The 14,601-nt window shown below is 53.5% G+C and overlaps 2 protein-coding genes across 5 annotated transcripts in view; one reads left to right on the forward strand and one right to left on the reverse strand.

The window, feature by feature from the left end:
• The window catches only part of DRC1 (dynein regulatory complex subunit 1), a 35,075-nt gene extending 25,419 nt beyond the window's left edge, over positions 1 to 9,656 (forward strand). The window contains exons 10-17 of the mRNA XM_036263298.1: positions 147 to 379; positions 2,449 to 2,561; positions 3,797 to 3,886; positions 4,426 to 4,523; positions 6,548 to 6,751; positions 7,823 to 7,966; positions 8,300 to 8,402; positions 9,533 to 9,656. Of these exons, the coding sequence (XP_036119191.1) occupies positions 147 to 379; positions 2,449 to 2,561; positions 3,797 to 3,886; positions 4,426 to 4,523; positions 6,548 to 6,751; positions 7,823 to 7,966; positions 8,300 to 8,402; positions 9,533 to 9,601 (1,054 nt within the window). The 3' untranslated portion in view covers positions 9,602 to 9,656. The remainder of the gene's footprint in view (positions 1 to 146; positions 380 to 2,448; positions 2,562 to 3,796; positions 3,887 to 4,425; positions 4,524 to 6,547; positions 6,752 to 7,822; positions 7,967 to 8,299; positions 8,403 to 9,532) is intronic.
• Positions 9,657 to 10,962: 1,306 nt separating this feature from the next.
• Positions 10,963 to 14,601, reverse strand: part of OTOF (otoferlin) — an 89,919-nt gene continuing 86,280 nt past the window's right edge. Inside the window, exons 42-46 of one of the 4 annotated variants that reach the window (XM_036262469.1) lie at positions 13,944 to 14,042; positions 13,583 to 13,824; positions 13,264 to 13,442; positions 13,067 to 13,167; positions 10,963 to 11,289 (exon numbers count right to left, since the gene is read on the reverse strand). In XM_036262469.1, the coding sequence (XP_036118362.1) occupies positions 11,109 to 11,289; positions 13,067 to 13,167; positions 13,264 to 13,442; positions 13,583 to 13,824; positions 13,944 to 14,042 (802 nt within the window). In that variant the 3' untranslated portion in view covers positions 10,963 to 11,108. Of the gene's footprint in view, positions 11,290 to 12,624; positions 12,822 to 13,066; positions 13,168 to 13,263; positions 13,443 to 13,582; positions 13,825 to 13,943; positions 14,043 to 14,601 lie in introns of those variants that run through there. The other 3 variants (XM_036262470.1, XM_036262468.1, XM_036262471.1) reach the window with 3 other exon arrangements.

Here is a 14,601-nt window from a genome sequence, read left to right on the forward strand (position 1 = left end):
GATGTCTTTCAGTCTATCATAGGTGAGGGTCAGTGGCCCAGGGATTGGGCCAGGCCTAGGAATTACCACCGATCTGTCTCAGTTCTTGCTCTCCTACTAATGGAAGGGCCCCTAGCCAGACCATGCTCAGTAACTCTCCTTCACAGGCATTTTGCTCTTACTGATGACAAGAAGTTTCAGGAGATTTGGCTGATGAATGAAGAAGAGGCGAAGGATCTGATAAACAAGGCCTTTGATGTAGACAGGATCATCCACACCCATCATATGGGGCTCCCCTGGACGGCACCTGACTTCTGGTTTCTGAAGAACGTGGGGCCCATATCTCAGCAGCGGCAGAAATCCGTCACACAGATATTAGAAGAAGTGCTGATGCACACAGGTGACTAGATCATAGAATCTTAGGACTGGAGGGTCCCTCTGAGAACAGCAGGTCGTCCCATTCATTTCTCATACACTACACTCTAGAGGAGAAGAGGTCTCATAGCTAAGAGGTCTGTAGGGTACGATCAATTGACATGGCTTTTAAGCCTCTCATTTATAGCTTTACCCTCTCCCTGTATTATAAACGGAAGTTAGATCTAGAAGCTTCACATCAGATTCAGGTTCAGTTTATTTTTGCTCTGCACCTCCATGGGGATAAACTAAGGTCAGGTTGTCTCTCTTTTTTTGTTTGTTTTTTTTATCCTCACCTGAGGACAATTTTGCATTTATCTTCAGATAAAGCAGAGAGAGAGAGAGGGAGGAGGAGAGAGAGAGAGAGAAACATCGATGTGAGAGAGACACATCGAGTGGCTGCCACCCATACGACCCCAACCGGGGACGAGGACAAACTGCAACCAAGGTATGTGCCCTTAGTGGGAACCAAACCTGGGACTCTCTGGCCCACGGGCCTATACTCTAACTGCTGAGCCAAACCAGCCAGGTCAATATAAACCATTTTTTTAGGTAAATGAGAGCATATGCTTTTCTCCACCTTGCTTTTTTCACTTACAGTATATCCTAGAGATCCGTCTTTAGTAGTCAGAAGAAATATTCTTTATTCCTTTTTTATCTGGTACTCTATTGTATCACTGGGCCACAACTTATTCAAGTAGTCCTCTGTTGATCATTTGGGATATTCCCAGTTTTTTGTTTGTTTGTTTTTGCTGTGACAAACATTGCTGCAGTAAATAGCTTTGTGCATTTGTGTTTCCACGTTTTACTGGTGAATTGTTGGGCTAGATCCCTAGAAGTAGGAGTGCTGGGTCAGGGGTAAAAAGCTCTGTAATTTTGTTGGATATGGCTTTGTAGGGTGGTACCTGTTTGCATTCCCACCAGCAATTTCGTCTTGTACTTTCCAAAATCTTTTCATATATATTATCTCATTTCACCTTTTGAACAACTAGTAAAAACTGGGTAGTATGATGATTTTTATTTCTATTTTCAGATGAAGATAAAACACTTAAAATCATTTGATTTTATTTATTATTTTTTCAAATCTTCACCCAAGGATATGTTTTTTATTGATTTTGAGTGAGTGAGAGAGAGAAAGAGAGAAAGAGACAGACATCAATATGAGAGAAAAACATCAATCAGTTGCCTCCCGTACGTGCTCCAACTGGGAATCAAACCTGTAACCTAGGTATGTGCCCTGACCAGGAATCAAACCTGCAACCTTTTGGTGTAGGGGATGATGCTCCAACCAACCAGAACACCTGGCCAGGATAAAAAACATTTCCAATTCGCCCTGGCCGGTTTGGCTCAGTGGTTAGAGCGTCGGCCTGCGGTCCTGAGAGACCTGGGTTCGGTTCCCGCTAAGGGCACGTACCTCGGTTGCAGTTTGTCCCCGGCCCTGGTTGGGTTGTGCGGGTGGCAGCCACTCGATGTGTCCCTTTCACATCAATGTCTCTCTCTCCTTCCCACTCTATCTGAACAAAATATCCAAAAATGTCCTCAGGTGAGGATTAAAAAAAAAATTTCAATTTTAATTAAGAAAATATTTGGCTCTTACTATCAGCTACTGATTCTTGCTGGTAATATTCTTCTGTGAGGTGGCCGCCTGCCCCGCCCCTACGTGGGCTGCTTCTCATCTGCTGGGGTTTAGGAACCAAACGGCACATGTGCTGGCCGAGCCCGAAACACGAGGGAATCGTCTCACGCTCTCCGGAGATCCCCATTCCTGGTCATGGCTGGATTTTGAGTAAGATGTTTCCAGGTGGATGAAATTTGGAAAAGCGGGCAATATAGGCTGTCCAAGAATGGCAGAATTCTCCAGATAGTCTCTTGTTTTGACCTGTTTTCCTCCATATTGGGCTTTCTTCAGTGAAAGAGACTTGACAGTCTTGTAAAGAGGCGGTTCAAGAGGTGAATTTTCTCAATGGAAGGCATTTGACTGTATTTCAAAGTCAACCAGGTCAAGGGATGATCTTTTTCTTTCCCTCTCTCTCTCCTTTCTGTGCCCACCTGCAGAAGAGGAGAGGGCGGGAGAGGCCAGCTCAGAACCAGAGTCTTACCTCGACCTGCCGAAGCAGGTCTCAGCGGACACGACCAGGAAGATCCTGATGCTGCTGTGTGACGAGTCGGTGAGGGGCTGCGCAGAGGGCTCCTGGCGGTGGCCGCCGACTTGCTCTCGCCACTGGCGTGCAATCCTGCTGACTCCGGCCGGGCCAGATGCGGCCTGGAGGCAGGAGCGGACTGGCCCTCAGGAGGATTGCTGGGGACGTTACAGCCCAGCCATGCCTCAGACCTGGCCCAGCTGGCAGATGGGTTCTCCCCTCGCAGGTCGGCCAGGTGTAGTCTAGGCTGGCCAACAGGCTCCTGCTAATTTTTTAAAAAAGCTCATTCTGGGAGAGGATGGGCGCAAGTGTCGCCTCTGTGAACCTATCCTCCAATTAGTGTGGCCACAGCTGGCACGGCCCTTCTCCGGGACTCCGTTTGTTCGCAGTGGCTGTGGGTGTTCCCCGTGGCTGTGGGCGTTCGCTGTGGCTGTGGGCATTCGCAGTGGTTGTGGGCGTTCCCCGTGGCTGTGGGCGTTCGCCGTGGCTGTGGGCGTTCCCCGTGGCTGTGGGCGTTCGCCGTGGCTGTGGGCGTTCCCCGTGGCTGTGGGCGTTCCCCGTGGCTGTGGGCATGTTGGGCTATGGCTGTCTGACTGCGTGTTAGTGGCACCCACAGGCTTAGGGATAGGGCTGCCTCGGAGCTGGCTCAGCTGGAAGTTAGGGTGTTACCAAACATGATGGATGTTCATTTAGATTTTACAGTTGTGAGGTGATGGCAGAGGTGGAGCAAGGATCAGCAGCCCCAGTGCCCTTGGGACAGGTGGGCTGGTTTCTTTGGCACACAGGCCAGCTCCAGCCGAGGCAGCTCCTGCTGAAGGAGGCAGCTGGCAGGTGTCCCCTCCGTACTGCGGGCTCGCTGCCAGGGCCACCTTCCACTGCCTGCCTCCACCCTTTCGGTGCCTGCGGTGTGTGCTGTAGCTGTGTGGGGACTAGTGTACCAGCGAAGTGACATTGGGTGGCTGGGAAGCTGTGACTGGATCAGGCCTGGTGGGCACCTCGGGTGTTTACCCAGGGACTTGCATGAGAAATGAGTCAGCGCCCTGCTGAGGTGGGGGGACCAAGTCCACGATGAGGACTGGCTTTGCTCCTGGGAAGGGCTCTAAGCACCCCAAGAAGGCCTTCCTCCGGGGAACCGCTGCCCAGGCTTGTCCCTGGGGTTGTGCTCCAAGGAGTCATCCTGGCTGGTTACAGAGGAGCTGCAGACCTGGGACGCGCTCCTGAAAGCTCTCTCTGACTGGAGATGTCTTCCCTGCTCTCCTCAGGGCTTCCTCATCGAGAGCAAGCTGCTGAGCCTCCTCCTTCCCCTGGAGAAGAGCGAGCGCTACCTGCTGAGGCTGGACGCCATGTTCTCAGTGAGTCTCAGGGGGACGAGTGGCCACGAGGGGGCCTCGTTTTAAGGCAGCCTCCTAAGTTTGTCCAACATTGCCTCAGCCCTGGGAGTAGATGTGGGTCTCCAGGGCCTCCCTGGGCTCCCCGTCCCTTCCCTTCTTCACCTCCTCTCCATGCACCCAGTTGGCCTCAGAGTCATTTTGGTGTCTCCCAACCCTGGCCTTTCCTCGGCTAGCTTCTCTCTCGTGGCCCAGGCCTCAGACGGCAGACTCTCCCCCACACCCCTAAACTCAGATGTGTGTTCAGCCCCCTTTAGCATTCTTGTACCCAGGCCCGTGTGGAGCAGGTCCTGCCCCTGAGACTTAACTCTGTTCTGTGCGTGTGTCCCCTATTCACTGCACTGTCCCATGTTGAATGGCTTCTACTCTGGGCCAGCGCAGGTGCCAGGGATGCTGAGGGGAGCAAGCTGAGCCTCTTGCTCCCAGGAGTGAGGGTCTGCCAGCCCCGGCAGCAGGTGGACTCCTGACGTGGTGTGGGAGCAGTCCTTCTGTTTCTCCCTCAGGCCCTTGGAATCGAAAGCGAGGATGACTTGTATAAACTGGTGAACTTCTTCCTTAAATACCAAGCTCATCATCTACCCTCCAGCCAGGTGAGTGAGGTGTAACTGAAAACAGAGCATTTTAAAGCTTCCTGGAAGCCCCCATAAGGCATTGCTACCACTGAACGATATTTCTAGAGAAACAATGAGGGTTTTATGGCAGGGATAGCTAAGTTAGCATTTTCCTTTTTTGTTATTGCTTTTTCTGTTTGCAAAGGGAAGAATGGCTGGGGATGAGAGGCTGTTCTCATACTGAGGCCCAAGAGGTCTTTTCCTGGGCCTCCCTCAAAGCCAGGCCTTCCAGGTGCGATCCGGGCCCACCAAGTTACCAACATTTGATCCATAACACTTTCCTGCAAAGCTGAGCCCACTTATAAGGCCTATCTTGACTGTAATGGGCTATTCTGAGGAAGTCATTAGGATAAATATACAAGATTTTAATTTAAAAATTAAAAACTTGAATTCAAAAGATGTTTTTAATATTGCTAGCCCCAGTGTGAGTATCCTGATATGTTTCTAAAAAGAGTTGGTCATGTGGACAAAAGCCAGAAGCCATAAAGAAAAAAACTCATAGTGTCCCATGCCAGAGCACATTGTGGCCTTGAACCATTGTCTGGCTTCTGCCGGTAGGCTGCAGGCACTGAAGGGGGTTGCACAGTGGGAAAAAAAAGAAGAGTAAGAAAAGGATATATTTGACTATATTTAAAAAATTCTGTAGGGCAAAAGTCACTATAAGTAAAGTTGAAATACACATGACAGCTGGGAGAAAATATTTCTAACTAGTGACAGTTACGAGCTAATTTCCTTAATATATAAAGAATTCCCATAAACCAGTAAGAAAAGGCCAGCTCTGTGGAGCAGACAAGGGATCTGAATAAACGCCTCCTAGAAGAGGCAATACAAATCACTTTTAACCATATAAAAAGATAATGAAGTTTTCTTGTAATAAGAGAAATGCAAATGAAAACTGCTCAGATTTATTTTCACCTGTCAGTTTGGCAAAAATCTGCAAGTTTGAGAACACATAGTGATGGTTGAGGTGTGGAAAGCAGGCTCACTCACAAGTTGCTAGTGGGAGTGTAAATTGTTGCAGCCTTCATGGAGGGCAGTTTGGCAATATCAATTACAAAACTATATACCTTACCCTGCAATTCCTCTTCTAGGACACACACACACACACACACACACACACACACACACACTTGAAATGTTTTATTGTAGCTTATTCATCGCAGCATTGTTTGAAATGGCAGAAGATTGGAGACAACTGAAATTTGTCTCATTAAAGACTAGATTAAATAATATATGGTGCATCTACACAATGGAATACTATGCAGCTGTAAAAAGGAACAAAGAGTTCTTTGTGTATTTATTCAATGAGATCACTAAGGTTAATTGGTATGTGAAAAGAGTGAAGTGCAGAATTATGTATGTTGGATAGCATCACTGATGTAGAAATGGGATGGAAAAGCATGTGCTTGTATGGGCATAATATGTCTTTGGAAGGGTTTGGAAGAAACTGACATTGGTTTGTTTGTGGGAAGTAAACTGAATGAACTGAGAGACAGGAGTAGAAGAAAGACTTTTTGAAATTTACAAATTAAAATTTATTTTGTATTATGATTCAAAAGGAGGTACATGTCATGTAGGCTTTATGAATGCCAGTAAACGAGCCCCTGAGCCCAGATTTAGAAATAGAGCATTTTCATGGTCGTGAAACCCCCTTGCGGCTCTCTGGTCCCCTCCGCTCCTTCTCTTTTCATTATTTTTTTTCTAGTGTAAATGTCTCCCTTTGATCTTTTCTGTAATTTTCTATACATTTTTCTGTCTTTTTTTTTTTCCTGTCTGTCTTTAAATTTTTTTAATTGATTTTGAGAGAGAGACACTGATTTGTTGTTCCACTTATTGATACATTCATTGGTTGCTTCTTGTATGTATCCTGACCGGGGATTGAACCTGCAACCTTGGCATATTGGGATGATTTTCTAACCAAGTGAGCTAACAGCCGGGGCCACTTTCACTCTGTCTGTATATGCTCATGCTTGTGTACTCCCCTCCCAGAGTTACCTCTGGCATCTTTCTCCAGATCAACCCCTGGCATCTGTCACTCCCTACAGGAGCAGACAAGCCCAGTGTCAGCCTTGGAGCCAGCAGAGCAGCCAGACCTCAAGGGAAAAGAGGAGGAAAGTCTTGTGGAAGAGAAGGAGTCCCCCTCTTCTCCCAGGCTCATACACCCCAATGATGTCCTTAAGATTCTGGAGGCCTTTGTCAAGGGTCTGAAGAAGCCCAGGTGGGCTGCGGTGCAAGGTCTTGCCTGAGAACTGGGGAAGCAGATGGGATGAGGGGCCAAGCAGATGCCATTGAGGGGAAAGGAGGCTGCTGAGCAAGAACTTGGGGGTGTGAGTAAAGGGATATGAGAAAAGAGGGCTAGAGGAGTCAGTGACATCATAATGAAAGAACTGGTGCGTAGAAGTGATTTCTTTCATTCGTTCGTTCGTTCATTCATTGGCATCTGCTATGTGTAGGCCCCATGGGAATAACACCATGTAATCAGAACAGTGGTCAAAGCATATGCAAGGTGTCACGTTGTGCAGAGGAGGAAGTAGTCAACTCCATTGGCACGTCACAGGGCTTTAGGAGGGGGTGGCACTGGAACTGGGTTTTCCTAGTTGGATAAAGTTGGGGGGGGGGCATTTCAGGATGTCAGCATGGGGAAAGGCCCGCTGTATTCAAGAATCATAGCAGAGAGGTATGGCGAGAGTATCGGGTGTGGTTCGTGGGACCGGTGGGAAGGAGACCAGGGCAGATCTTGGAAAGCCTTGCCTAATGTGCCCAAGGTCTTGATCCACCCGCTAGTGGACTGGGGCCGGAAACAGATCCTAAGCAGTGGGGGAGCTGTGATTAGGCTTGCACTGTAGAAAGATCATTTTGGCAACAGGGAAGGGAGGCGATGTGGGTACAAGGAGAGCAACGGGAAGGTGGAGGTGAGATTCTGGATCAAGGCTATCCTAGAGGGGATGGAGAGGCGATGACAAAGTTTGAGAGCCGTTTTGGATGCATTAGTGAGACAAATGGCCATAGTAATGAGCTTTAAATCCAGTGAGGTAAACTGAGAGGAAAAGGGTGGACAGTCTCCAGTGGTGCTCACAAAGGTGACAACGGCCCCAAGAATCAGCCACAGTGATGACACACGTGTCCTTTCTGAGAATCTCCCATAATCCGATAAGCTTGTAGAACTGACTGGGAAGGTGACAGGTGGAAAAGCAGCTAGTCTGTGAGGGACAGGCACTGTGACTGGCAGTGCTTGGGGGCCTGGGTGGTGCCAGGTGGACTTGATGGCACCAGTGCCCTTGACCTTCAGGGACTTTCGAGCACCAGTGAAGTTGCTGAAGGATGTGCGAGATAACTCCAAGGACTCCGAGTACTGGAAGGCCCTGGCCACGGTTATCCCTGACACCACGCAGAACCTCTGGGATAGTCTATACACAGCCTTGGAGAAATACCAGTGAGTGTGTGTCATGGCCCAGGGGGAGGAAGCTGGGCAGGGAGTGGGAAAGGATCCTGCTTGGAGCGGCCGCTTTGCCACCTCCCTCTCCATGAACTCTTGGAGGGGAGCTGCCTTTGGCAACTCCAGTTGGGGGTGTGCAGTGCTGGTGACTGGCCCTCTGGCCCTGCTCCTCTGTTCTGTTCCCGCTAGCCTGGCTCTGTCCAGGCAGGAGGGCTGTTCTGGTGCGTGCGGCTTCTGGGGTCCTCTTCCACCTCTAGCCAGAACAGAAACATAGATCCCTGGCAGAGGATGGAGGAGGCCATGGGTGTCTCACTGATTTTCTGCCCAAAGCCTCATCCTGACCCAGAGGGCCAAGCTGCTGCTAGAAAACGATGAGCTGGAGCAGCAGAACTCAGAGCTCCAGATGCTGTTGCAGCAGTACCTAGATGCCAAGGTGGGTGAGGGGACCCTCCGAGCAGGTGGGGGGAGCAGGAGGCTGGGGGGAGGGGGCACTGGGGCTGCTATTAGGAAATGAGCCCCTCCCCCACCAGAGGCAAGTGAGCTTTGAGATGCAGGTTGTCATGGTATCCGTGATGCCCATGGTTCTGGGCACCAGCTGCTCGTTGGACCACTCTCAAAAGCAGTGCCAGGGCTACTGATATGTCACAGCTTGCTGGGCCCTTCCAGAGTTTTCTTCTTTGGTCCTAACAACCAGTCTGTAAGGAAGAGAGGACAGAAATGCTTTCCCCCTGCCACAAAAAGGGGGATCAGAACCTGGAGACTTGGTGACTTGCCCAGAGCAGGGGCTCTCCCCGCTCTGCCAGCCAGTTGTCTGGCCTGGGATGTAACATGGGCAGAGGAGCATCCGACTGCTGCCGAGATTCCCTGGCCCCCACTTGCGCCCACTCTCATGACAGTTGGGCAACTTCCCCATGGCTTGACAAGAGGAGGAGTCTCACTGTCTCTGCTCCCTTTGGTTCGTAACACATTTGCTGGCGGGGTGTCCTTCACACGGTGCTGAGGTCGTGGACCAAGGGCTTTGTGACAGTGGGCTGAGCACAGTTCCTTTGCATCAGCTCTGTGTGAGAGGTGACAGGCCAGCCACAAGCCCAGGCACTGGGGCTGTGGTCCTGTGTGGTCTTGGGCTCAGGCTACACCTGAACAGAGGATGTGGGAAGCTTGTGTATCATGATGACCTCTTGGCCTGTGACAGGATTCAGATTTAGGGGACCATGTGGTCCACCCGTCCATCGATGCTCCTGTGTATAAGAGGATGGGGAGGAGGAGGGAAGCGCAGGGCTAGACTGGAGATGGGATGGCAGGTGAAGAGGGAAGAGGATTTTAGAGGATGGATCAGAGTGGAAGGTTAAGAACACTCAGAACAGCAGCCGAACAAGAAGTCCTGGGACTTGTCTTCTGAAGGAAGGCAGCTGTGGGCTTTCCCAGATACCTAGAAGCAGTTGGGGAGGAAATGCAGGGATCCAGAGGCCTGTGGGAGAGTCGACCTGTGCACCTGACCCCAGAGGTCCTGCAGAAGGAGGACCCTGGGGAAAACGGTAATGACCTTTACTCCTTCTTTTCCAGATAAACTCGGAACTGCAAGTTCCTCCGACTCAGGTGTTCCAGATCCCCACAAAGTCGAACCAGAACTGAAATCGTGCTGTTAGAGCGGACCGTGTTGGTGTTGGTGCCGGAGCGCATATGTGACCCGGGAGCAGTAGGGCGCACTGTGCATTTCCCAGAGCTGCCACCGGAAGGTCACAGAGGAGTCACCTGTATCCTGCAGTCATGATTAAAGTCTTTGCAAACTTGTGGCAGAATCTTTTTAAGGAGGTCAGGTCCAGAGAGACACGAGCCGCTACCCCACCTTATGTCATGAGAGGACCTTGTCCCCAGCCTCAGACTGTGGCATGAGAACAGGCACATTACTGTGAGATGAGGCCCAGGCCAGAGGCATGGGGCTCCCTTGCTGTTTGGGGGGCAGTTGGTGTCTGTGCATGGAAGCTGGAGCTTTGGGGCAGCTTGTGGGGTCTTACACTTTCAGACTGTCCTTGGGCCTGCAGGACCCTTTTGGTGAATTTTTGGGAGCCGTGGGGGCCCCCAGGATGTAGGGTGAGGCTCCTCCCGTGGGCAGCCTGGGCAGGTGGCCCTGTACCTTAGTCCTGCCTTGAACCCTGGGCTATGAGGCCACCCAAAGGAAAAGCCAGAGGGGCCAGCTGGTACTGAGTTTGCCAACCTCAGGGTGCCCACCAACCCTGCGCCCCACACCAGTCCCCGCACGTGAGCAGACTTTGCAGCCCAGAGTTTGATTTCTTTTATTAAGAGAAAAGTCACCACTCAAGATAGGAAAAACAGCCAAGAGAAACCCAACCCACGCAGGCAGGGGCAGCAGTTCACGGACGAACTCCCGCTGCAACTGGAGGGACCGGAGGGGCCGCTGTGCAGGGTGGGGAGGGCACAGGGGTTCACTCTCACTGCCCCTGGGGGGCGCTTGTGGGCACTAGCCGGGGCGGGGGTGGGGGGGGTGGGGGGGGGCACGGGAGGAAGCCCTGGAAATCTGTAAAAACCCACAGGTGGGCGGGGCTGGGGGCTGCCTGGGCAGGAGGCGGGGCCTCGGAAGTGCGCAGGGGCGAAAGCAGCCACCCCCGGGATTAGTAGGAGGGGTCTGGCCCACTTTTGCAGAGCAGGGACTGGTGGTGCTGCCCTCACAGGCTTATGTCTGGGGAGGGGAGGGGAATGTGATGCTTTTTGCTCGTTCATTTTTTTTAAAGCCCTGGGCACTGGCCCATGACATGATTCTGTTCATTTCATTAAAGATTTAATCCTTCCCTGGAAGGCCTCGGGAGGGTTTGGGGTAGCTTCCTTAGGAGCCAGGGCCTGAAGCAGGTGGTGCCTCAGCAAGGTGGGGCCGACCCCACCCCTGCCCCACCCCCCACCCCGTAGGCAGGACCAGGCGGGCAGGACTGGGTGAGCAGCAGGTTGGGAAGAGAGGACGTGCTGTGGGGCATCACCAGCCCCGCGAGCAGAAGACAGGCTCCTGGGACCGAGGCCTGAAGGGTGGACACGGGGCTCCTCAGGCTCCCCAGGGAGTCTGGAAAGTCCACGCCAGGGAGGGGCAAACGCACTGGCCCAGGAGGGGGCTGCGGGGAGGCTGTGGGGCTCAGGCCCCCAGGAGCTTCTTGACCATGTAGCCCGGGAGGCTGTAGAGGAACAGGCCCAGCATGAGCAGTGCCAGCAGCGCCAGCACGATCTTGATGATGAGCCACTTGTACCGCGTGCAGATGAGGTACTTGATGGACTTGAGCGGGTTGAGGAACCAGACGAAGGCGGTGTCGGGCCGGCTGCGGGAGGGGAACTCGGTCAGGCAGTGGGCAGCACCCACAGAACTCCATCCCCTCAGCCCTTCTAGACCCCTAGACCTGGTCCCAAAGGCGTGAGTGCTGGGTACAGGATTTGAGCCCATTTCTAAACCCCCGGTCTGCTGCTGACATTTCCATTCGCACAACCCGCTGGCGTCCCACCGCCCTCCCCAGTCTGGCGGGCACTTCTGGCCTGTGGGCAGCCATGGCGGCTCACTGCCCGCGAGGCAGCCCCAGCCACAGGCCTTCTGAGGGCCTGGAAGCCCCTCTGCCCAGCAGTTCACTGTGAGGGTGCGGGGCACCCTGCCTTGTCTCAGGGAGACCAGTTTCTCAACCTCTCCGCCTTCCTGACCAACCTACGCTTCTCTCAAGGGTCTGGGAGCCCCAGTGGGGTGCAGCCCCCCTCCCCGACCTGCCCCCTGCCAGGGTGGGATTGCTGCATGGCCCTCCGGCCAAGGAGTGCGAATCAAGCTTTACATTCTGTTGTTTGTGTTACAAAGCAATAGGTTTTACAAAATGTCAAGATATAAAATTAAAGTACAAATATGTTTTTTCAAACTCCTGCCCTGCTGACTCCTGGAGGACTGGACTGCAGCCCCAGAACTGTGCTCAGCACGGGGGGGGCGGGGGGGGGGCTGCAGAACGGGGCGTGGGTGCAGGGCACCTGTTTCCAATCCCAGCTGGCACAGGCAACTGCGCACCTCTGTGAGCCCCGGTTTCCTCACTTGTACCATGGGCTAACAGCAGCCCCTACCTCCAGGGCTGGTGAAAGGGTGGGGGCCAAGCTCTCAGCACAGAGCCTGGCACCGAGCAGGTGCGCAGCAGATGGTGGCTACTAGGATGTTGGAACTGGGTGGAACTACTTATTGTCCTGCAGGGCAGAACTGGGTGGAACTACTTGTCCTGTGGGTGGGCAGGTGGATGATGCAGGAACTGCTGGCTGAGACTAGCCAAAACCTTGCCCCTTTCCCTGTTCATATCTCAGCTTCTTTCTGCCGATGGCACTGAGTTAGTCTGTCAGGAATGTCACGGGGAGAGGAGGTGTGTAGTCTGAATGCTGGGTTGGCAACCTGGAAACCTAGCTGAGTCCTAGCTCTACCCTAATTCGCTAGGGGACCTTGGGCACATTACTTCCCCTCTCGGGCCTAATATGCAATCCTGTAAAATAGTCATTTCCAGTTCTGAGAGCCTATGAAACCACTTGAAAGCTCGAAAGCTCCTGAGTGTGTGTGCATGTGCGCGTGGGCATGTGTGCGCTTCACGTGCTGTCAAGCTCATGAGCCTGAGGTGCAGAGGAAGGAGGGAGGAGTACCAGGCCCAGGAGGATCCGGGCTCAGGCCCCAAGGATCTTCTTGACCAGGTAGCCAGGCACAGAGTAGAGGAAAAGGGCGAGGAGGAGCAGCAGCAGCACGAGCAGCAGCAGCTTGAGGAGCAGCCAGCGGTACGTGTGCCACAAGAAGTAGCGGGCAGACTTGAGAGGGTTCAAGAACCAGATGAAGCTGGTGTCGGGCCGGCTGGAGCAGCAAGAGGAGCAGAGGGAGCACGGAGAGAGGACGCAGAGGGTGAAGGCTCGGGCAGTGGAAAGGGGGCCCGGCCAAGAGGGGTGCCACCCTGGGCGGAGTAGTTCCCAGGAAGGCGTAAGAGGGCAGAGGTACTTGCAGAGTGGGGGCAAGAAGACCGGAAGGTTCTGGCCCCTCCTTTCTGTTTTAGTGCTTCCACGGACCAGCATGGCAGGGGCTTGGGCTGGCAGGGCACTCACTTAGGTTTCTCTAGGGGGTCAGGTTCATTTCGGGCAAGGCCCACTGGATTCTTCTCCGCCTCCTCGGCTGTCAGTAGATGCAGCTCAGCCTCCACCTTGCCCTGCAGAGAGGAACAGAGCTGTCCCAGTGCTGGGCCAGGTGCTAGGCCCGCGGCACGGGCTCAGCCCTGCCCAGCCAGAGCAGTGGCAGTGCTCACCGTGAGCTCAAACTCGTCATTCTCATTCCGGGCCAGGAGGGGCCACCAGCCTTTGACACGCTTCTGCTTGAAGATGGACACCAGGGGCACGTCCAGCTCCCCTGTGGCCATCTCCATGGTGCACTGCTTGGCTGTCTTTGCACCCCGTGGGAACCGGTTCAGGTCCAGCTCGATGGCCCCTGTGACAACCTCAGAGTCAGCTCTGACAGACTGGCGGGAAGGACCCCCCCACCCAGGGTGTGTTCTCCCTATCCCTCCCCGCCCCTCCCCTGCCCTCTCTGTCCCGGTCCTAATCCCTAAGCCCAGCCCAGCCCTGCACCCAGGAAGTCGTCGGCAGAGAAGTGGTCGGCGTCCCAGATCTGCAGGGTGAGCCGTGCTGGGATCTTATATTCGGTTTCATCCCAGGAGAACATGGACTCCTTTTTGGAGATGACGATCTTTTCCTCAGCAGCCAAGTAGTCGAAGGGGAAGAGGTAACGCCAGTTGAAGTTGCCCTCGCCGGTCAGGGAGTGGTAGTGGACGTCCGTGTCCTGCTTGTCCTCCTGCTGGCCCTTCAGCCACCTGCAGGGAGCCACCTGCTCCAGACTGGCAGCCCCTCCAGTGGGGCCTCTCCCCACCCCACAGCTCCCTTGGTGGGCTCACTGTGCTCAGCCCCTCCCAGCCAGGGACCGCTCACCCACCCCCGCACAAAAATGTCACTGGACTTCTCCCCAGTGAAGAAGTCGTCGTCCTCCAGGACCACCTCATCCGTGTTCCACACGATGACCCGCAGCTCATACCTGGGCAGGGGGAGAGGCTGATTAGCAGTCTGGGTGGGCGTGGGTTACCCCAGGATCTTGGGGCTGGGATGGGCAGGGGGCTGGAGATGACAGAGAGAAGTCCTGTGGACTTGGGGTGAACATGGGGTCTGGACAAGTTGGAGCTGAGAGAGCAGAGGAGGAGAGATGTTGGGTTCACCAGGTGTGAGAGAAGGTCAGCCCGTCGTCAGCATGGCTGTTGTGAGGAGAGCCCCGGGGGAAGCCCATTGGGCTGGACCGCCAGGACCAGAGCACGCTCCTGGGCATGAGGATGGCTCAGGGCAGGGAGGGCAGGGCCCGGCTGCTAGGGGTGGCTTAATAGAGGCCCAGAGTCAGGAGCAAGTCCCCTGTCTCCAAAGGCCAGAAGCTCCATTCCAGTTCTAACAGAAATTTACATTGAAGCCCAGCAGCCAGCAGTGGACGCCCATGCAATCTAGCTCCTTTATGTCCTTGTCCCCAAAGAGAAGTTTCCCTTTGAAATGTAATTGTCATTATAAATGAGGCAGTTACATTTCAACTTTCAGGAGTGAGGTTGAGTCAT

This window comes from Molossus molossus, unplaced genomic scaffold (assembly GCF_014108415.1).
Source record: "Molossus molossus isolate mMolMol1 unplaced genomic scaffold, mMolMol1.p scaffold_m16_p_15, whole genome shotgun sequence".
Lineage (NCBI taxonomy): Eukaryota > Metazoa > Chordata > Mammalia > Chiroptera > Molossidae > Molossus > Molossus molossus.